This window comes from Scyliorhinus canicula, chromosome 1 (genome assembly GCF_902713615.1).
Source record: "Scyliorhinus canicula chromosome 1, sScyCan1.1, whole genome shotgun sequence".
In the NCBI taxonomy this organism is placed as follows: domain Eukaryota; kingdom Metazoa; phylum Chordata; class Chondrichthyes; order Carcharhiniformes; family Scyliorhinidae; genus Scyliorhinus; species Scyliorhinus canicula.
In genome coordinates this window covers 77,170,355-77,189,970 of record NC_052146.1, presented here as the reverse complement: position 1 = coordinate 77,189,970, position 19,616 = coordinate 77,170,355, and the positions used below count along the sequence as shown (strand labels likewise).

Sequence of the window (19,616 nt, the reverse complement as noted above, 5' to 3'; positions counted from 1 at the left end):
CAACAGCAATGCCAGGGCAACACCCTGCCCAAGGGGCATGCAGCTGGGGGGGGGGGGGGGGCTCCGATCCCTGGGCGACCCCCACGAGTGCCATTCCATCTGCTCCCTGGGTAGATCTCGGGAGTGGGGTCTCCCGACTTTTATCGGCCACGCTGCACTGCGGAGAACTGACCTTCAGGTGCAGTGTGGTAATTTGATCGTGCGCAACGTTTCAACTCCAATGTGACTTTTTGACTTGGGATAGGTAATAATAATAGGGATTATTCATTATTAATGTAAATAGATATCTTTATCTGGTTTTGAGAGCATACTCTTGCTTTCCATAACCAATAACAATATGTACTTCACTAAGAGTCAGAAACACAGAATCCAGAGCTGTCACATTTAATCCCGCAACCCGCCTTCTGCTTATATCAAATTGTTTTTTGAATTTACTTCCACCTCTCTTTCAGGCAGTGTATTCCAAATCATAACAAATATCTCAAACGTTTGCACTGCTTGCTGAAGAAAACTGCTGTCTGTGTCTTTGCTCCAATATGTCCAGGCGCATCAGGACATTCATCTCCGACTAGTTGGAATTCTCTGAATCTATTTGTATTAGCTCCACTGAAAAAGGAAGGAAAGAAGGGTCAAAATTGAACGTTGTGTGAGAATGGACACTCAAATACATCACAAAATACCAACTGAATATGCAACGGCACCAATATTAATGGGGAGATGACAAGCTTAATGGGGAGCCCAGTGATGGAAGGACACGGAGGCCCTGTCGGGCCTTACTTAAATAAACACGGAGTAGTCATTTAGTAGTTGGAAGCTGTGGGGATGGTCCCCAGGAGAGGGGTGGGGGTGATGGGTGGAGAAGATTCAGGTCACATGAGTAATCAGGATGGAGAAGGTCTTGGCACTTTCACCTGAAAACCAAAGGTTTCCCTTTGAGGCTCTTGAAAATATTTCTGCTCCTCCAGGCCCTAAGAAACTTCAAAACAGGCTGATTTACAGAATTAACTAGATCTTTTCTTTCCAATTCATTCCTCCTGACATGTTTCTCTTACCTGGCAAGCAACAGCATGAGACTGCACCCACTAGGTGGGTAAGAATGCATGACTGTGATAATGATATTATTAGGCCGTGAATTTGATCCTAATCATAGGTCCCTGCCTGCTTTTAACAAGAGTCTCGTCCAGTGATGGAATTGCTGCTGTGAATTTTACACCAGCTAGGAATGCTGCAGATTGAGGATGTATTACATGATTCCAGTTTTTAAAATATATATATTATTCCAAACAATGCAAAAAAATACACAAACATATAAAAGGGGCTAGTTTAGCACAGAGGGCTAAATAGCTGGTTTGCAATACAGAACAATGCCATCAGCGCAGCTTTGACAAAGAGTCATCGGACTCGAAACGTTAGCTCTTTTCTCTCCCTACAGATGCTGCCAGACTTGCTGGGATTTTCCAGCAAGTTCCCATCAGCGCAGGTTCAATTCGCATACCAGCCTCCCTGAACAGGCGCCGGAATGTGGCAACTAGGGGCTTTTCACAGTCACTTCATTAAAGCCTACTTGTGACAATGAGCAATTCGTATTATTAAATCACTCAGATATATTACAGTTTGTCATTTTTTATTTCTATAAACTAACTAATATAACCCCGAAGTTCCCGGCCCCCAAACCTGTCCCTCCCTCCATCCCGCCCCCCCTTCCCCCACACCCCATCCCCCAATTTCTGCCAACAATTGGAATGACCAGCCTCCACCTTGAGTAAAACCCTTCCTCCGACCCCCTACGGGCCTGTTTGATCTTTTCTAGTCACAGAAATTCTGCCACATCCCCCAGCCATGCAGAGGCCCTGTGTGGCACAACCAACCTCCATCCAGCCAGCACTCATCGCCGGGCAATAGGAGAGGCGCAGGCCAAGGCGTCGGCCCCCTTCCCCTCTGGAAGCTCCGGCAAGTCAGACACCCCAAAAATCGGCACCAGTGGTCAGGGCTCCAACCTCACCTCCACGATTGCTGACATGGTCTCAAAAAATAAGAGCCAGAACTCAACCAATTTTGGGCAGGCCCAGAATACGTGCGAGTGGTTTGCCAGCCCCCTTAAACACCGCTCACACCTATCCTCCTCATCAGGGAAGAACCCACTCATGCTCATTCAGTCATGTGGACCCTCTGGACTACTTCAAATTGTATCAACCTGGTGCAAGAGGATGTAGAGTTTATCCTATATAATATCTCACTACAGGCTCCTTCCTTCCAGCGTCTTCCCACTTCCCGTTTATCTCTTCTAACGGAGCCTTCCCCATCTCCAGAAAACACCCATATATATCCGAGATCTTCCCTTCCCCCAGCTCATCACAAGATAACATCCTATCCAACAGCGTGTGACTCAGCAGCTGGAGGAACGAAGAGAGTTCTTTGCGAACAAAGTCCCGCATATATCTAAACTCGCTCCCCTCGGAAATTGGTATTTTTCCTTCAACTCCTCCAGTCCTGCAAACCTATCCTCCATAAACAGATCCCTAATCCTCTGAGCACCCACCATCTTCCATATCCTGTACGTTGCTTGTATCCCAGATGTGCAAATCTATGGGGCGTAATTCTCCATCCCGCAGCATCGTTTTCTGGTGCGGCGCGATTCCCGTCACGACAGCCAGCCAATGGGGCTTCCCATTGTGGGCAACTCCACACCATTGGGAAATCCACGGGCATAAGTGCACTGTCGGCGAAACAGAGGATCTCGCCGACGGAGCATCCAGCCCATGATTTCCGCAGATTGATGACAGTACTGATATGCCCCCAATCTGAAATATGCTTAAACTAATTCCAGATTTCAAGAGATGCCACCAGTACCGGGTTTGTTGTGAATTTGGCCAGGGAAAACGGAAGAGGGGCAGTAATTAATGCCCCTAAACATGACCCTACACAGGAGGCCTCTTCCATTTTCCCCCACCCTGACCACTCCTTCCCCCCACTACCTTCGCACCTTCTCAATGTTCGCCACCCAATAGTAGAACATTAAGCTTGGTACTTGCTAGCTCTCCCAAATGCCATCCGAGAGCAGAAAGGCTCTCCGAATCCTGGGTGTCTTACCTGCCCACACAAAGGCAGAGATTAACTTGTCCATCCTAACAAAAAAAGAATTGGGGAGAAAGAGCAGGAGGAACTGGAACACAATTAGGAATCTCAGCAGGATTTTCATTTTGACCATTAGCACTCTCCCTGCCAAGGAAAGCGGGAAGGCATCCCGCCTCTTCAAGCCCCTTTCACCCCCTCCACCAGACTGGCCAAGTTCAATTTGTGCAGCAGGGCTCGATTATGAGTCACCTGAATCCCTAGAAAGCTAAATTCCGTCTTGGTCGGCAGCGTACCCAAATCTGTTACCCTACCCAAGGGGTTCACCAGAAATACTTCACTCTGGTTCACATCGTACCCCGAGAAGGTTCCAAACTTCCTCAACAGCCCCACACATGATAGAGTGTCTGAAACGTACAATAGGTCGTCCACATAAAGGGACACCCTATGCTCCTTGCCCCTATCTCAATACCTCTCCACTCATTTGATGACCGACATGCGATGGCCAAAGGTTCAATTGCTAGCACAAACAATGGAGACAATGGACACCCTTGTCTCATGCTCCTATATAGCTGGAAATATCCTGAAGTCACCTCATTAGTCCTGACACTCGCCGTTGGAGCAATATATAAGTCTCACCCAGCAGATAAGCGTTAGCCCAAATCCAAATAGGCCCAGAACCTTGAAGAGGTCTATGTATCTCTCTCTGTATAGAACAAAGAAAATTACAGCACAGGAACTGGCCCTTCGGCCCTCCCAGCCTGCACCGATCCAGATCCTTTATCTAAACCTGTTGCCTATTTTCCAAAGATCTACTTCCCTCTGTTCCCCGCCCGTTCATATATCTGTCTAGATGCATCTTAAATGATGCTATCGTGCCTGCCTCTACCACCTCCGCTGGCAAAGCGTTCCAGGCACCCACCACCCTCTGCGTAAAAAACTTTCCACGCACATCTCCCTTAAACTTTCCCCCTCTCACCGTGAAATTGTGACCACTTGTAATTGACACCCCCACTCTTGGAAAAAGCTTGTTGCTATCCACCCTGTCCATACCTCTCATAATTTTGTAGACCTCAATCAGTTCCCCCCTCAACCTCCGTCTTTCCAATGAAAACAATCCTAATCTACTCAACCTTTCTTCATAGCTAGCACCCTCCATACCAGGCAACATCCTGGTGAACCTCCTCTGCACCCTCTCTAAAGCATCCACATCCTTCTGGTAATGTGACGACCAGAACTGCACGCAGTATTCCAAATAAGGTGCCCTCACTCCACCTGATCGAAGGCTTTCTCTGCATCCATCTGGGAACATGACCACATTCATGAGTTGCCTGATATTGGCCGACAACTGTCGCCCCTTAAGAAACCCAGTCTGGTTCTCGGAGGTGACCTCCGGCAAACAACCCTCCAGGCGCCTCACCAACACTTAGCTAGCACCTTTGCATCAATGTTCAGTAACAAAATAGGCCTATAAGACCCAGAATCAACTGGATCCTGGTCTTTCTTTTGGATCAAGGAGGTCGACGATGCCTGTGCCAACGTGTCCAGCAATTCCCCCGTGACCAAAAGCCATTGTACATCCCCAATAAATGCGGTGCCAGTGGTGCAGCAAACTGCTTGTAAAATTCCACTGGGAAACCATCCTGCCTGGGTTCTTTCCCGATTGCATGGAACTGATGCACTCCATTACTTTTTCGAGTCCCAACGGCATCTCCAACCCGTCCCCTCCCCCTCTCTACCACCGGGGCATCCAGCCCATGTAAGAATTGCTCCATCTCTGAGCTCTCCTCCAGGGGCTCTGACCTATACAGCACCCGATAAAATACCTCAAATGCTTCATTAATTTTGTCCAGAGCCGTCACCAGCCCTTCCCCTTCATCTGCTTTTCAGCTGCTGAGCCAATAGACTGCTGGCCTTCTCCCCATACTCATAGAATGCTCCCCGTGAGTGACGTAGTTGGTTCACCGCCTTCCCACTCGATACCAAATCAAATTCTATCTGTAACATCTTTCTCTCCACTAACAGCTCCTTTGCCGCGGCTGTGGGTTACAGCAGGTCCACTTGGACAACTGAGTCGACCAACCTCTGCCTGTCCACCCTCCCAACCTTGTTCCTATGGGCCTTATATGAAATTACCTCTCTCTGAAATCTGCCTTTAGCACTTCCTAAAACAAAGAGGGCAAGACTTCCCCATTCTGGTTGAACTCTGCACAGTTCCCTATGGCCAAGGCTACCTTCTCACAAAACTCCTTGTCTGCCAGGTGCGCCACATCTAACCTCTGTGGGGGTCGCCGGACTCGACCTGTCTCTAGCCTCACAGCCACATCATGTGGAGCATGATCCGATATCACTATTGCAGTGTACTCAGCCCCCACAACCCCCGGGAGTACCAATTTCCCCACCACAAAAAAGTCTATTCGGGAGTATACCTGATGCACGTGGGAGAAGATGGAAAATTCCCTTTCTCCCGGATGGCCAGACATCTCCGAGTCCACCGATCTGCTCCATAAACACTAACAATTATTTCTCCATCCCCAAAGTTACTGAGGACTTGGAGCTCAACCTGTCCATCCTTGGGTCCAAAACACAGTTGAAATCACCCCCATGATCAACTGATGAGAGTCAAGATCGGGGATGGATGCCAATACCATCTTCATGAAATCCGTGTTGTCCCAATTCGGAGCATATATGTTGACTAAGACTACCTGACTCACCATCACAAATCATACCCCCGGATCCGTCACAATACTGGCTGACATAAAGGCCACCCTCTTGAAAAACAAGATCGCCATCCCTCTCAACTTTGCATCAAAATTTGAATGGAATGCCTGGCCCACCCATTCATCCCATAGTCTCACCTGATCCCTAAACCTCAAATATGTCTCCTACAAGAATATTACATCAGCTTTCAAGCTCTTCAAATGGACAAACACCTGGGATCTTTTGACCAGACCATTTAACACCCTTACGTTCCACATAACCAGCCTGACAGGGGGTCTCTGGAACCCCCTTCTATTAGGATCCACCATATCCCCTTCATGAAGAGATCCAGCCAAATCCAGGTCACCTTGGTTGCAGGCCCACCGATAATGGCCGCCATCACCACCTGCACTCAAATACAACCACAAAGAAATCTGCTTCACGAGCATTCTTCCCCTCCCTCGGCTTCCTATCCACCATCTCTTCCACCGTCACCTCTCCTCTTTGAACAGTCACCCCACCCAACCAACTCCCAAAAACACCCCACCCCCCAACAATAAAATCCCAACCACCCAAGGCATGTTGCCTCCCCTCACCAACTCCTCCCCCACCCCCAAGCTACACGCTGCAGCCCCCTCCCTCACAGTGTTCCCATTTACTAGCATCCCCACGAGCATGATGACTGCCCCCCCCTACTTGGAGAACAACAAAAAAAACCCAACCCAAACAGCTCAAACTGCCCCATCCAAACTAGTGAAACTGGGACAAGCAAACCAATGCCTCTATTAACCCAACTCCCATTGAGAAAAAAAAGCGGAACGCAAAGTATACACAACATCCACCATTGTGAAGAACCAACACATGAACATATGAAACCTCCAAACATTCAAATAACAACAACATAATAACTGTACATAATCACCATCTCCCCCATGGTTCTCCCCAACTATTCTTTCACACAAAGTCGTTCACCTCCTCCAGCATATTAAAAGTGTTCTCTGTTCTTGAACGTGACCCAAAGTTTTGCCAGTTACAACTTTCCAAATAGAACTTTGCTCAAGAGTGTGGTCTTGGCCTTGTTAAAGCCCCTAATGTCCTGGTAGATTTGTATGGAGTTACCCACCCAGCTACAGTCTCACGTGGTCTTTGCTAACTTCAAGATTTGCTCCTTCTCCAAATATTTATGCAACCGAATGATTACCGCCCGTGGCTGATCCTCGCCTCTCAGCTTCTGGTGCAGCAATCTGTGGGCCGGATCCATCTTGGGGGGTTTTGTGAAGACCCCCCTCCCCGACCAGCTTCCCAAACATCTTCACCACATATTTGGTGGCGCTCGTATCTTCGATTCCCTCTGCAAGTCCAAATATCATTTATATGAATAATTTAGATATGAATGTAGGAGAGTTAATCAGTAAGTTTGCAGGTGATACGAAAATTGGTGGGTGGTAAATAGTGAAGGGGACAGCCTTCGATTACAAGAGGATATAGACGGGCTGGTCAGATGGGCTGATCAGTGACAAATGGAATTCAATCCAGGTAAGTGTGTGGTGATGCACTTGGGCAGGACAAACAAAGCAATGGAATACCTGATAAATTGCAGGACCCTGGAAAGCACCGAGGATCAGAGAGACCTGGCTGTGCATGTACACCCGGTCCCTTAAGGTAGTCAGCACGGTGGATACAGTGGTGAAGGTGGCATATGGTATACCTGCCTTTATTAGCCGAGGTATAGAGTTTATGAGCAGGGAGGTTATGCTGGAATTGTATAAAACATTGGTTAGGTCACAGCTAGAGTATTGTGTGCAGTTGTGGAATCCACATTATAGGAGGGATGTGATAGCACTGGAAAGGGTGTAGAGGAGATTTACCGGGATGTTGCCTGGGCTGGAGAGTTTTAGTTATGAAGAGAGATTGGATAGACTTGAATTGTTTTCCTTGGAGCAGAGGAGACTGAGGCGGGGAATGATTGAGATGTATAAAATTGAGGGGGATAGAGAATACAGGAAGAAGCTTTTCTCTTGGTGGAGGGATCAATGACCAGGGACATAGATTTAAAGTAAGGGGCAGGAGGATTAGAGGGGGTGTGAGGAAAAACCTTTTTACCCCAGAGAGTGGTGGGAGTTTGGAACTCACTGTCTGAAAGGGTGTTGGAGGCAGAGACCCACATAACATTTAAGAACTATTTAAATGTGTACCTGCGATCCCAAGGCTATACAAGGCTATGGGCCAAGTGCTGGAAAATGTAATTAAAAGAGTTAGGTGGTTGTTTTTGACTGGCACAGACGTGATGGGCCGAAGAGCCTTTTATGTGCTGTATGATTTTAACCTCAGGTTTTGATCCCTAGATCGATTCCCCTGGTCATTCACGCTGGCCCTCAAAACATGTTGGCCACCAACAGCATTGCTATTTCTCTCTAAAGAGACAATCCAGTCTCTGTGGTCCGAGATCACTCTCTCCACATCCCGAATCATCGCGCTTTGCCACTCCAGCTGCTACTCCATCCTTTCCATTGCCGCATGAAGTGGAGCTACTGCTACCTCAACCGCCTTAGATAGGTCTTCCCGCATCTCCGGCCTGTGCTTCTGGAATTCACCGCCATGTTCCTCTTCACTCCGCCACAAGGGTCCTCTGAATCTGACGCAGGGGCCTTGTTCGAATTTTGCCTCGTGTTATACCCTGAGACATCCAACACCGGAGAAGAAACCAACAAACCCCACTTGCTTTCTCTTTCTTCCCACCGCAACACCTGTCTACCAGGTAAAAAGAGCCAAAAACCAAGTCTCCAAAGCAGGAGCCACCTTGTGTGCGACTGATCAGCTCATGGCCACCAGCAGAAGTTCCACGAGTCCAATATTTTAACCTACCCCACCACTGCCCTGTGTTAAAATTAAAGCCCTACCAACTGACAATAGTTTTCAGACTTCCATCACCTCATGTGTTCATAATGTGGCCACACTGGTAGAGCATTAACATGGAAGTCCTTCCAACATACACCAAAGGCAGGCAGTAAGAGTGGGAGATATTCCTGGTCAGCTGCGTGATGGAAAGAAAACTGGAGACTCTACCATCACTATCCATACCTGCAGGCTACACTATGCATGTAAAAATGGGTGTGGCCACTGTAACTCTGACTCAGGCAGCACGGTGGCACGCTGGTTAGCACTCCTGCCTCACAGTCACTAGATCCCGGTTCAATTCCGTCCTTGGGTGACTGTGTGGAGTTTGCACTTTCTCCCCGTGGCTGCGTGGGTTTCCTCCAGGTGCTCCTGTTCCTCCCACAGTTCAAAGATATACAGGTTAGGTGAATTGGCCATGCTAAATCAGCCCTTAGTGTTGAAAGATGTGCAGGTTAGGTGTGGTTACAGAGATAAGGCAGGGGAGTGGGACTAGGTAGGCTCTTTCAGAGGGTCGATACAGATTCAATGGGCCAAATGGCCTTCTTCTGCACTGTAGACATAGAACATAGAACATAGAACAGTACAGCACATACTATGGTTCCTTAAGGTGCCGATTGGCTCAGTTGGCCTGACAGCCAGTATAGATCGGATTGGTGGCAATAGCACAGCACCATTTCGGCTAAGGTGGATTCCTTGCCCTACCTATGGTGGAGGATGTAGCGCTGTTGGTCAAACCTGCCTTCGGGCAGAGAACCAGAGAAGATGACAATTTTATATAAAAAAGGAATAAAACATTCTGTCTGACATTTAAGACCCCAGTGTTTAAGATATAGAATCATCATGCTCCCTGTTTGTTTTTGCTCTAAAACAGTCATTTATTGCCATTTCAAAAAATGTAACATAATTTCTGCCCCAAAATTTGTATCTTTTTAATTTGAACAGCAAACGTAAAAGCTGCTCCTGTCCTGATATTCATCACATTCCCCATGCAAGGATTGAGATGCACAGTGAACTTATTCAGATGATACTCATGGGGCTGGTTCAGCTCAGTGGGCTAGACAGCTGGTTTGTGATGCAGAACAAGGCCAGCAGCACGGGTTCAATTCCTGTACCAGCTGAGAATTCTGAATTCTCCCTCTGTGTACCCGAACAGGCGCCGGAATGTGGCGACGAGGGGCTTTTCACAGTAACTTCATTGCAGTGTTAATGTAAGCCTACTTGTGCCAGTAAAGATTATTTTATTTATTTATTTTATGCATTGATAACACCTCATCACCAGCCAGCTGTTGCTGAGTGGTATCAGCAGTTTTCTGAGCTGTGGTCACTCAATGAACCATCACTGTGGGAGAGCAAGCAAGGGTATGACAGGGCTCCTCAGCCATCTGAAAATCCACAGCCAACACTGACATTGCACTTCCACCTGGACATCTGCAACGAAGAAGCATACTCGACATGAGGGAATGCCACTGATAATGCTGAACCTGTCAAAAGGGCTCACTCAGAACTTCAGCTGGTGTGCTCAATGCTAATGTTGTGTTCAAAACAACCTGCTCATGCCCTGCACCAGAAATTTACATTGAAAGAAAGAAGTGGAGTTTATCTTGCCCCTTTCACAATCTCGGGCAACCCAATGCACTTCACAAACAAAATGCTAACATTATAACTTTGTAGACACACACTTCAATCAATTTGAAATGAACAGGGTCCAAAAGCAGCTAGCCAGTCAAACGATTAGGGAAACAGCGATTGGTGATATTTATTGAGGAAGGAAGTTTAGCCAGCACACAGAGAACTCTCTGCTCTGCATCACACATCGACAGAGATTCTTTACTAACACTTGATTGGATGATGGGCCCTTGATTTAACATCTAATCTGAAAAAATGTTACTCTTGGCTGCAGCACACCTTCAGGTCCTGCTTCAGATAACATGGTCAAAAACTGGAAGGGGGCTTGAAAACACAAACTTCTAACTTGGAGTGCTACCAGCTGAGACAAACCGGCACACTCATTAGCTCATTGTGGGTATTTCAAATTGTTTCCCCCATAGAGCCAGTCTGCATCATGTTCTTCTATTTTTGCTATCAGACAGCATTGACTTTATACTGTTATTCACATCTACTCTAAACTAATCCTTTGTTTCTTTAAAACTAAAATTACCACTTCCATGACACCTTTGTCATTTACTCTCTTCCACCCTCTCACATATCTTTGACCTTTTCTTTTGCTCCATCTGTCATTCCCCTCCTTTTTCAACAGCATAAAACCCATCACATTCCTATCTCTATTCAGTTTAGAAAAAGAATCGCATTGGACGCAAAACATTGGCTGTAATTCTTTGGCTGTTTGATGGCAGCGGGATTCTTTGGTCCTGTCAGTAAACCCCCCCCCCCCCCCCCCACCCCCCGCACGTGGGTTTCCCGGCAGCGTGGGGTGGTTTGAATGGAAATTTCCATTGACAGCGGCTGGAGCAGAGAATTGTACGGCACGCTGCATCCTGCCACCAAGATACACGTGGTTGGGAGGCCAGTGGATCCCACCCCATTATCTCTATTTCTCTCCAAACAGAAGGTACCAGTTTTCCCAGCTCTTTCTGTTTTTATTTCAGGTCTCCCACGTCTGCAGTATTTTGCTTTTATTTCAGCTCATCGTGGTCAGCTTGGCTCAGTGGATGAACTTTTGTTTGGGTCAGCAAGTATTTTTTAATATAAATTTAGAGTACCCAATTCATTTTTTCCAATTAAGGGGCAATTTAGCATGGCCAATCCACCGATCCTGCACATCTTTGGGTTGTGGGGGCGAAACCCACGCAACACGGGGAGAATGTGCAAACTCCACACAGACAATGACCCAGAGCCGGGATCGAACCTGGGACCGTGGCGCTGTGAGGCAGCAGTGCTATCCACTGCGCCATCATGCTGCCCCTGGGTCAGAAAGTTATCAGTTCAGACTGCATTCCACAAATTCAGGGCACAAGTTATGCCAACACATTGTCAGAGGTGGCAACATCTGGATGAGACATTAAGCTGTCTGGTCTCTGCTGTTCATTCAGTGGACATAAAAGATTCCACCGCACAATTCTATCTTGAGCAGTGAGTTCTCCAGGATCCTGGTCAAAAGCTATCCCTCACCAACACCAACAAAACAACACAACTGGTTATTAATTTCACTTGCTATATGTGGAATCATGCCGTGCAAAAATTGGCTCGTACTCAAATGACAATAATGATTAACTCATCAAACCTAATTCACTGTGGACTTCCGGTGGTGTGTGTGAGCGGAGTGGTCATGCTGGAGAGGGGCTCCCGCTAGTCTGTGGCATTTTGGCGTTTTCCGGGGGTTTCCCCGTGGTTTCGCCAGTTGGGATTTCTTCGGCCGCTGGGGCCTGAGGAACGGACGCCGGGTCGGGCCGGTTTGGAGCCGGTGGGGACCCCTGTGACTGGAGGAGCAGGGGCATCGAGCCCAAAGCAAATGGCGGGGTAGGAGTGTGGCCTGAGGCGAGGCCTGAATCCAGTGCAAAAGTAGAGGGGGAGCAGCGCAGACCAGGCGGCCCCCCGCTGAAAGTGCATGTTTGGGAAGTTTGAACTCTGGTCCCAGGTCAAGAGATATTTTGGACTTTGGTTTTTGGAATTTTTTTAATTTAAAAATAAAATTTTAATGTCATTTTTCAATTTTTCAATTTATTTATTTTATTATTTTATTATTTATATCGAGATTGAAGAAGAAAAATATTAAGTGGTTAAGGGATGCCAAAAACAGCTGTGAAGGAGGGAGGAAACGCAGGTTCGCCGCCAAATGAGAGGACCAGTAAAAGCGCTGACAAGATGGCAGATGCCAGACCGCGTGGTGGGGCCGCACTACTTACAGTGGAAAGGATGACCGAGGTGATGGCTGTGGAGCTGGAGAAGCAGCACATGGAGGTGTTGAGGAAGGAGATGGCGGTCGCACTGAGATCATTGGTGTAGGGGGCAATCGCCCTGGTGAGAGTGGATGTGGCAAAGACATTGGCCGAGGTGAGAGAACAGGGTGAAAAGATGAAGGAAGTGTAGGAGACCATGTTGCAACACAGTGACCAGCTCACCTCAATGGGAGACAAACTACAGAGGGTGGTGGAGGTCAACAGAGGACTCTGAACAAAGTTCGAGGACTTGGAGAACCGCTCGAGGGGACAACATCTGAGAATTGTGGGCTTTCCTGAAGAGGAAGAGGGCTCAAGGCCAACTGAGTGCTTTGCCAAGAGGCTAGCGGAGTTGATGGGGGAGGATGAAGACCCCTCCCGGTATGAACTGGACCGAGCTCATTGGTCGTTAAGGCCGAAACCCAAAGTAAACGAGCCGCCGAGAGCAGTAATTATCTGCTTCCATAAATACCACATGAAGGAGGTGGTGTTAAACTGGGCAAAGCAGAAGTAGGAGGTGCAGTAGGATGGTGCTGGCGTGCGGATTTACCAGGACCATACGGTGGAGTTGGCAAAGAGACGAGCGGCGTTCAGCCGAGTGAAGGCGGCACTGTACAACAAGGGGCTGCGATTTGGTATGGTAGACCCGGCAAAGCTGAGGGTGACATACAATGCCAAAAGTTTTTATTTTGAAACTGCGGAGGCGGCTGAGGCGCTCGTGAAGGCAGAAGGCTTGGGACAGAAGTGAGGAGCGGATCTGGAAGAGAGATCGTAGATTGTGATTGGGGAGCTGGAAAATGTATAAATGTTATAACTTACTTTTTACTGACCTGCATTGTAACTTACTTAGCTTCACATTGTTATAGAGTTTAAGTTTTGTTTGGTTTAATTGGCATTTTTACTCCTTTTTTTGTTGCAATGGCTATATGTTATTTCATTGAATTGCATGGGTTAGATTGTTTTTCTTTTTCTTCTGGGACTGGGTGGGAGGGGACAGTATACTTCTTTGGGGGAGAGAGGGACTACCTGCACTAGCTAACTAAAGTCGCCTAGTGAACGGAGGTGAGGAGAGAGGAGGGCTGCGGACATTGGAGCCTGGTTATCAGGTTTCAATGGGCCTACGAGGCAAGGGGGGGAGGGATCGATACTGGGTGAGGTTTCTTCGAGAGGAAGTACAGGGGGGATTCTGGGAGGGAGGGAGGGGGTTCGATGTTAACAATGGATAGGGGCGGGTCAGGCGCATGGGGCAGGGCCCAGTAGTATGACAATGGTGGATAAGAAAGAGGGGGCGGGGTGAGAGACCCCGAGTTAGGATAGTCACGTGGAATGTGAGGGGGCTGTGAGGCCCAGTTAAGAGGTCAAGGGTGCTTGCACATCTTAAAAGTTTGAAGGCCGACGTAGCAATGCTGCAGGAGATTCACTTGAGGGTGAAGGACCAGGTGAGACTTAAAAAAGGGCTGGGTTAGTCAGGTATTTCACTCTGGACTTGATGGAAGGGCTTGAGGAGTAGCGGTAATGGTCAGTAAAAGGGTACGCTTCCAGATGGAGAAGGTAGTGGCAGATCAGGGAGGTAGATATGTGATTGTGACAGTGGCGCTCGTGACACTGGTAAGTCTATATGGTCCCAATTGGGACGATGTGGGATTCGCAAAGAAGGTGTGAGGGGCCATCCCTGACTTGGACACACATGAACTGATAGTGGGGAGGGTCTGTAATTTGGTGCAGGAGCCAAAATTGGACAGGTCACGGCAGCGCCTGTTGGCCCTGTCCGGGGGGGGGGGGGGGGGCAACAACTCAACTACTTCCACAGGCAGTGCATTCCATGCCCCCACTACTCTCTGGGTAAAGAACCTACCTCTGACACCCCCCTATATCTTCCACCATTTACCTTAAATTTATGTCCCCTTGTAATGGTTTGTTCCACCTGGGGAAAAAGTCTCTGACTGTCTACTCTATCTATTCCCCTGATCATCTTCTAAAGCTCTATCAAGTCGTCCCTCATCCTTCTCCGTTCTAATGAGAAAAGGCCTAGCACCCTCAACCTTTCCTCGTAAGACCTACTCTCCATTCCAGGCAACATCCTGGTAAATCTCCTTTGCACCTTTTCCAAAGCTTCCACGTCCTTCCTAAAATGAGGTGACCAGAACTGCACACAGTACTCCAAATGTGGCCTGACCAAGGTTTTATACAGCTGCATCATCACCTCACGGCTCTTAAATTCAATCCCTCTGCTAATGAACGCTAGCACACCATAGGCCTTCTTCACAGCTCTATCCACTTGAGTGGCAACTTTCAAAGGTCTATGAACATAGACCCCAAGATCTCTCTGCTCCTCTACATTGCAAAGAACCCTACCGTTAACCCTGTATTCCGCATTCATATTTGTCCTTCCAAAATGGACAACCTCACACTAGTCAGGGTTAAACTCCATCTGCCACTTCTCAGCCCAGCTCTGTATCCTATCTATGTCCCTTTGCAGCTGACAACAGCCCTCCTCACTATCCACAACTCCACTAATCTTCGTATCATCTGCAAATTTACTGACCCACCCTTCAACTCCCTCATCCAAGTCGTTAATGAAAATCACAAACAGCAGAGGACCCAGAACTGATCCCTGCGGTACGCCACTGGTAACTGGGCTCCAGGCTGAATATTTGCCATCCACCACCACTCTCTGATTTCTATCGGTTAGCCAGTTCGTTATCCAACTGGCCAAATTTCCCACTATCCCATGCCTCCTTACTTTCTGCATAAGCCTACCATGGGGAACCTTATCAAATGCCTCACTAAAATCCATGTACACTACATCCACTGCTTTACCTTCATCCACATGCTTGGTCACCTCCTCAAAGAAGTCAATAAGACTTGTAAGGCAAGACCTACCCCTCACAAATCCGTGCTGACTATCCCTAATCAAGCAGTGTCTTTCCAGATGCTCAGAAATCCTATCCCTCAGTACCCTTTCCATTACTTTGCATACCACCGAAGTAAGACTAACTGGCCTGCAATTCCCAGGGTTATCCCTATTCCCTTTTTTGAACAGGGGCACGACATTTGCCGCTCTCCAATCCTCTGGTACCACCCCTGTTGACAGCGAGGACGAAAAGATCATTGCCAACGGCTCTGCAATTTCATTTCTTGCTTCCCATAGAATCCTTGGGTATATCCCGTCAGGCCCGGGGGACTTGTCTATCCTCAAGTTTTTCAAAACGCCCAACACATCTTCCTTCCTAACAAGTATCTCCTCGAGCTTACCAGTCTGTTTCACACTGTCCTTTCCAACAATATGGCCCCTCTCGTTTGTAAATACTGAAGAAAAGTACTTGTTCAAGACCTCTCCTATCTCTTCAGACTCAATACACAATCTCCCGCTACTGTCCTTGATCGAACCTACCCTCGCTCTTGTCATTCTCATATTTCTCACATATGTGTAAAAGGACTTGGGGTTTTCCTTGATCCTACCTGCCAAAGATTTTTCATGCCCTCTCTTAGCTCTCCTAATCCCTTTCTTCAGTTCCCTCCTGGCTATCTTGTATCCCTCCAGCGCCCTGTCTGAACCTTGTATCCTCAGCCTTACATAAGTCTCCTTCTTCCTCTTAACAAGACATTCAACCTCTCTTGTCAACCATGGTTCCCTCACTCGACCATCTCTTCCTTGCCTGACAGGGGCATACATATCAAAGACACGCAGAAGCTGTTCCTTGAACAAATTCCACATTTCACTTGTGTCCTTCCCTGACAGCCTATGTTCCCAACTTATGCACTTCAATTCTTGTCTGACAGCATTGTATTTACCCTTCCCCCAATTGTAAACCTTGACCTGTTGCACGCACCTATCCCTCTCCATTACTAAAGTGAAAGTCACAGAATTGTGGTCACTCCCTCCAAAATGCTCCCCCACTAACAAATCTATCACCTGCCCTGGTTCATTACCAAGTACCAAATCCAATATGGCCTCCCCTCTGGTCGGACAATCTACATACTGTGTTAGAAAAGCTTCCTGGACACACTGCACAAACACCACCCCATCCAAACTATTTGATCTAAAGAGTTTCCACTCAATGTTTGGGAAGTTGAAGTCACCCATGACTACTACCTTGTGACTTCTGCACCTTTCCAAAATCTGTTCCTCCACATCTCCATATAGGTGGCCTATAGAAAATTCCCAACAAGGTGACTGCTCCTTTCCTATTTCTGACTTCAACCCATATTACCTCAGTAGGCAGATCCTCCTATAACTGCCTTTTTGCAGCTGTTATACTATCTCTAATTAACAATGCCACCCCCCCCACCCCTTTTACCATCCTCCCTAATCTTGTTGAAACATCTATAACCAGGGACCGCCAACAACCATTTCTGCCCCTCTTCTATCCAAGTTTCCGAGATGGCCACCACATCGTAGTCCCAAGTACCGATCCATGCCTTAATTATTATTGGGCAGTGAATGTGGAGAAGGTACAGAGCTGGGTCAGATGGGTTGACTCCCAATGGGTCAGAATGGAGGGGAATTTAGGTAGGGGGTCAGGATTGAAGGCGCTAGCGACAACGCCGCTCCCGACGGCCCCGGGGAGATACTCAGGGAGTCCGGTAGTAATAGCTTTGTTGAGAATTTGGAGGCAGTTTCAACAGCACTTCGGGTTGGGGGCAGGGTCAAGGGAAATGCCAATTCGGGGGAACCATAGATTTGAGTCAGGGAAGTGGGATGGACATTTTCAGAGATGGGAGGAGAAAGGAATTAGAACATAGAACATAGAACAGTACAGCACAGAACAGGCCCTTCGGCCCTCAATGTTGTGCCGAGCCATGATCACCCCACTCAAACCCACGCAGACTCCACACAGACAGTGACCCAGCCGGGAACCGAACCTGGGACCCTGGAGCTGTGAAGCATTTATGCTAACCACCATGCTACCGTGCTGCCCGTAAACTAAAAGATTTGTTTCTTGTGGGTCATTTTGCGGGATTGAAGGAGCTGGGAGAGAAGTATGGGCTGAAGGAGGGGGAAATATTTAGATACATGCAGGTTCAAGACTTTGCCAGAAAGGAGATACAGGGCTTCGCAGTAGAGCCGGCTTCCACATTGCTGGAGGAGGTGCTGACGACAGACGGACTGGAAAAGGGGGTAGTATCGGCGGTTTACGGGGCTACTTTGGAGAAGGCACCACTAGAAGGGATCAAAGCAAAGTGGGAGGAAGAGTTGGGAGAGTATGGAGGAGGGGTTCTGGTGTGAGGTGCTCCGGAGAGTGAACGCCTCCACCTCGTGTGCGAGGTTGGGGCTGATACAGTTGAAGGTGGTGCATAGAGCGCACCTTACAAGGGCGAGGATGAGTCGGCTCTTTGACGGGGTAGAAGATGTGTGTGAACGTTGCGGGAGAGGTCCCACAAACCACGTTCATATGTTTTGGTCCTGTCCAAAGCTGGAGGATTACTGGAAGGAGGTGTTTAGGGTAATCTCTAAAGTGGTGCACGTGAAACTGGACCCGGGCCCTCGGGAGGCCATATTCGGGGTGTCGGACCAGCCGGGGTTGGAAATGGGCACGGAGGCAGATGTTGTAGACTTCGCCTCGTTGATCGCTCGAAGGCAGATCCTGTTAGGGTGGAGAGATTCTCCACCTTGTGCCCTGGTGTGGCGGGGGGGACCTGCTGGAATTCTTAACGCTTGAAAAGGTGAAATTTGAACTGAGGAGAAGGATGGAAGGGTTCTACAATTCATGGCCGTTATTCATTACGCACTTTCGAGAATTGGATCACATCGAACATTAGGGGGGTTGGGGGCTGGGAGGAGACGGACTGTATTTGTTGATGGTGACTATGGGTGTTCCTGATTCCTTGGAGTCATTTGTTTACGTTAACATGCGGGCCAATGTTTGGGGTTTTGTGGGAAGATGGGATCGTTGTTATTGATATGGGGATTGACATTATATTCGTTACTGATTATTGTTGGGTGTAATTTTGGGAGAAAATGTAAAAAAGGAGAATAAAAAAATACTTTAAAAAAAACCCTAATTCACTGTGTGGTGTATCAAAACATCCTGTGACATGGACTGTTATAAATGTAAGCTCCTTTTTTCATGAAGAAATATTGTAAAAATCACCCAAAAGTAAATAAGATTGGAGGAAAGAATGTGGAATCACTTTATTGATGGTATTTCTAAAAAGGTTAAGAATGTCAGCTTACCTATTGTATCTGGAACAAAGGATTCCGTTTGCTTTCCATCATCCTCGACGCACGAAATGACATTTTCTATGCGAGGGGTAGGGCTGTGGACCCAATAGTTGGAAGAAGTGCTGGAAGTTCCCTCTACACTCTTACCTGCCTCCTCTTTCACACACTGTTTAGTAGGAGGTTGTGTTTCCGTATCTGCATCTCGTTTCCTTTTGTCGCAGCATTTTCGAGAAGTGTGCTCCATGTCCTGAAAAAATAGGCGATTGTTTCAGTGTGTTATGGACAGAACATTCATGTGGAATCAGCAACTTTCCCAGCCCCGTATTGACAGCCAAACCTCACCTTTCCCAGGCCCCGTATTGACAGCCAAACCTCACCTTTTGCCTTTTCCATTTATCATGTCACATTCCTAAAGTCAAAGGCAATATAAAATTTACAAATTATGCGTCATAGTAATGGTTTCAAATCCCAGGGAGCGCAAGTCGAAAATGAGGAAAATGGGAATAAGTAGGGAAGTTCTGGAGGGATGATGGGAGCGGAAAAGAGCAGAACAGGAGGAAAGGGGGTAAAGAGAGGATTGTAAGGGGGGGGGGACCTGCGATGGTGTCTGACCCGCGATCGGGACCCACCGATCGGCGGGCCGGCCTCTTTGGCACCGCGTACGGAGGCTGGAGCGGCATGAACCACTCCCAGCACCATGGTGGCTTATAAAGCAGACCAAGGCAGGCCAGCAGCTTGGTTCAATTCCCGTACCAGCCTCCCTGAACAGGCGCCAGAATGTGGCGACTAGGAGCTTTTCACAGTAACTTCATTTGAAGCCTACTTGTGACAATAAGCGATTTTCATTTTCATCTAATGGTCGCATTCTGGCTCAAACGCGACAC

The 19,616-nt window shown here is 47.8% G+C and overlaps 1 protein-coding gene across 1 annotated transcript in view; it reads right to left on the bottom strand.

Annotated features, from left to right (window-relative positions):
• Nucleotides 1–273: 273 nt before the first annotated feature.
• The window catches only part of LOC119964261 (protein PML-like), a 29,813-nt gene continuing 10,470 nt past the window's right edge, over nucleotides 274–19,616 (bottom strand). Inside the window, exons 5-7 of the mRNA XM_038793541.1 lie at nucleotides 18,745–18,979; nucleotides 6,974–7,123; nucleotides 274–606 (exon numbers count right to left, since the gene is read on the bottom strand). Coding sequence (XP_038649469.1) covers nucleotides 569–606; nucleotides 6,974–7,123; nucleotides 18,745–18,979 — 423 coding nt within the window. The 3' untranslated portion in view covers nucleotides 274–568. The remainder of the gene's footprint in view (nucleotides 607–6,973; nucleotides 7,124–18,744; nucleotides 18,980–19,616) is intronic.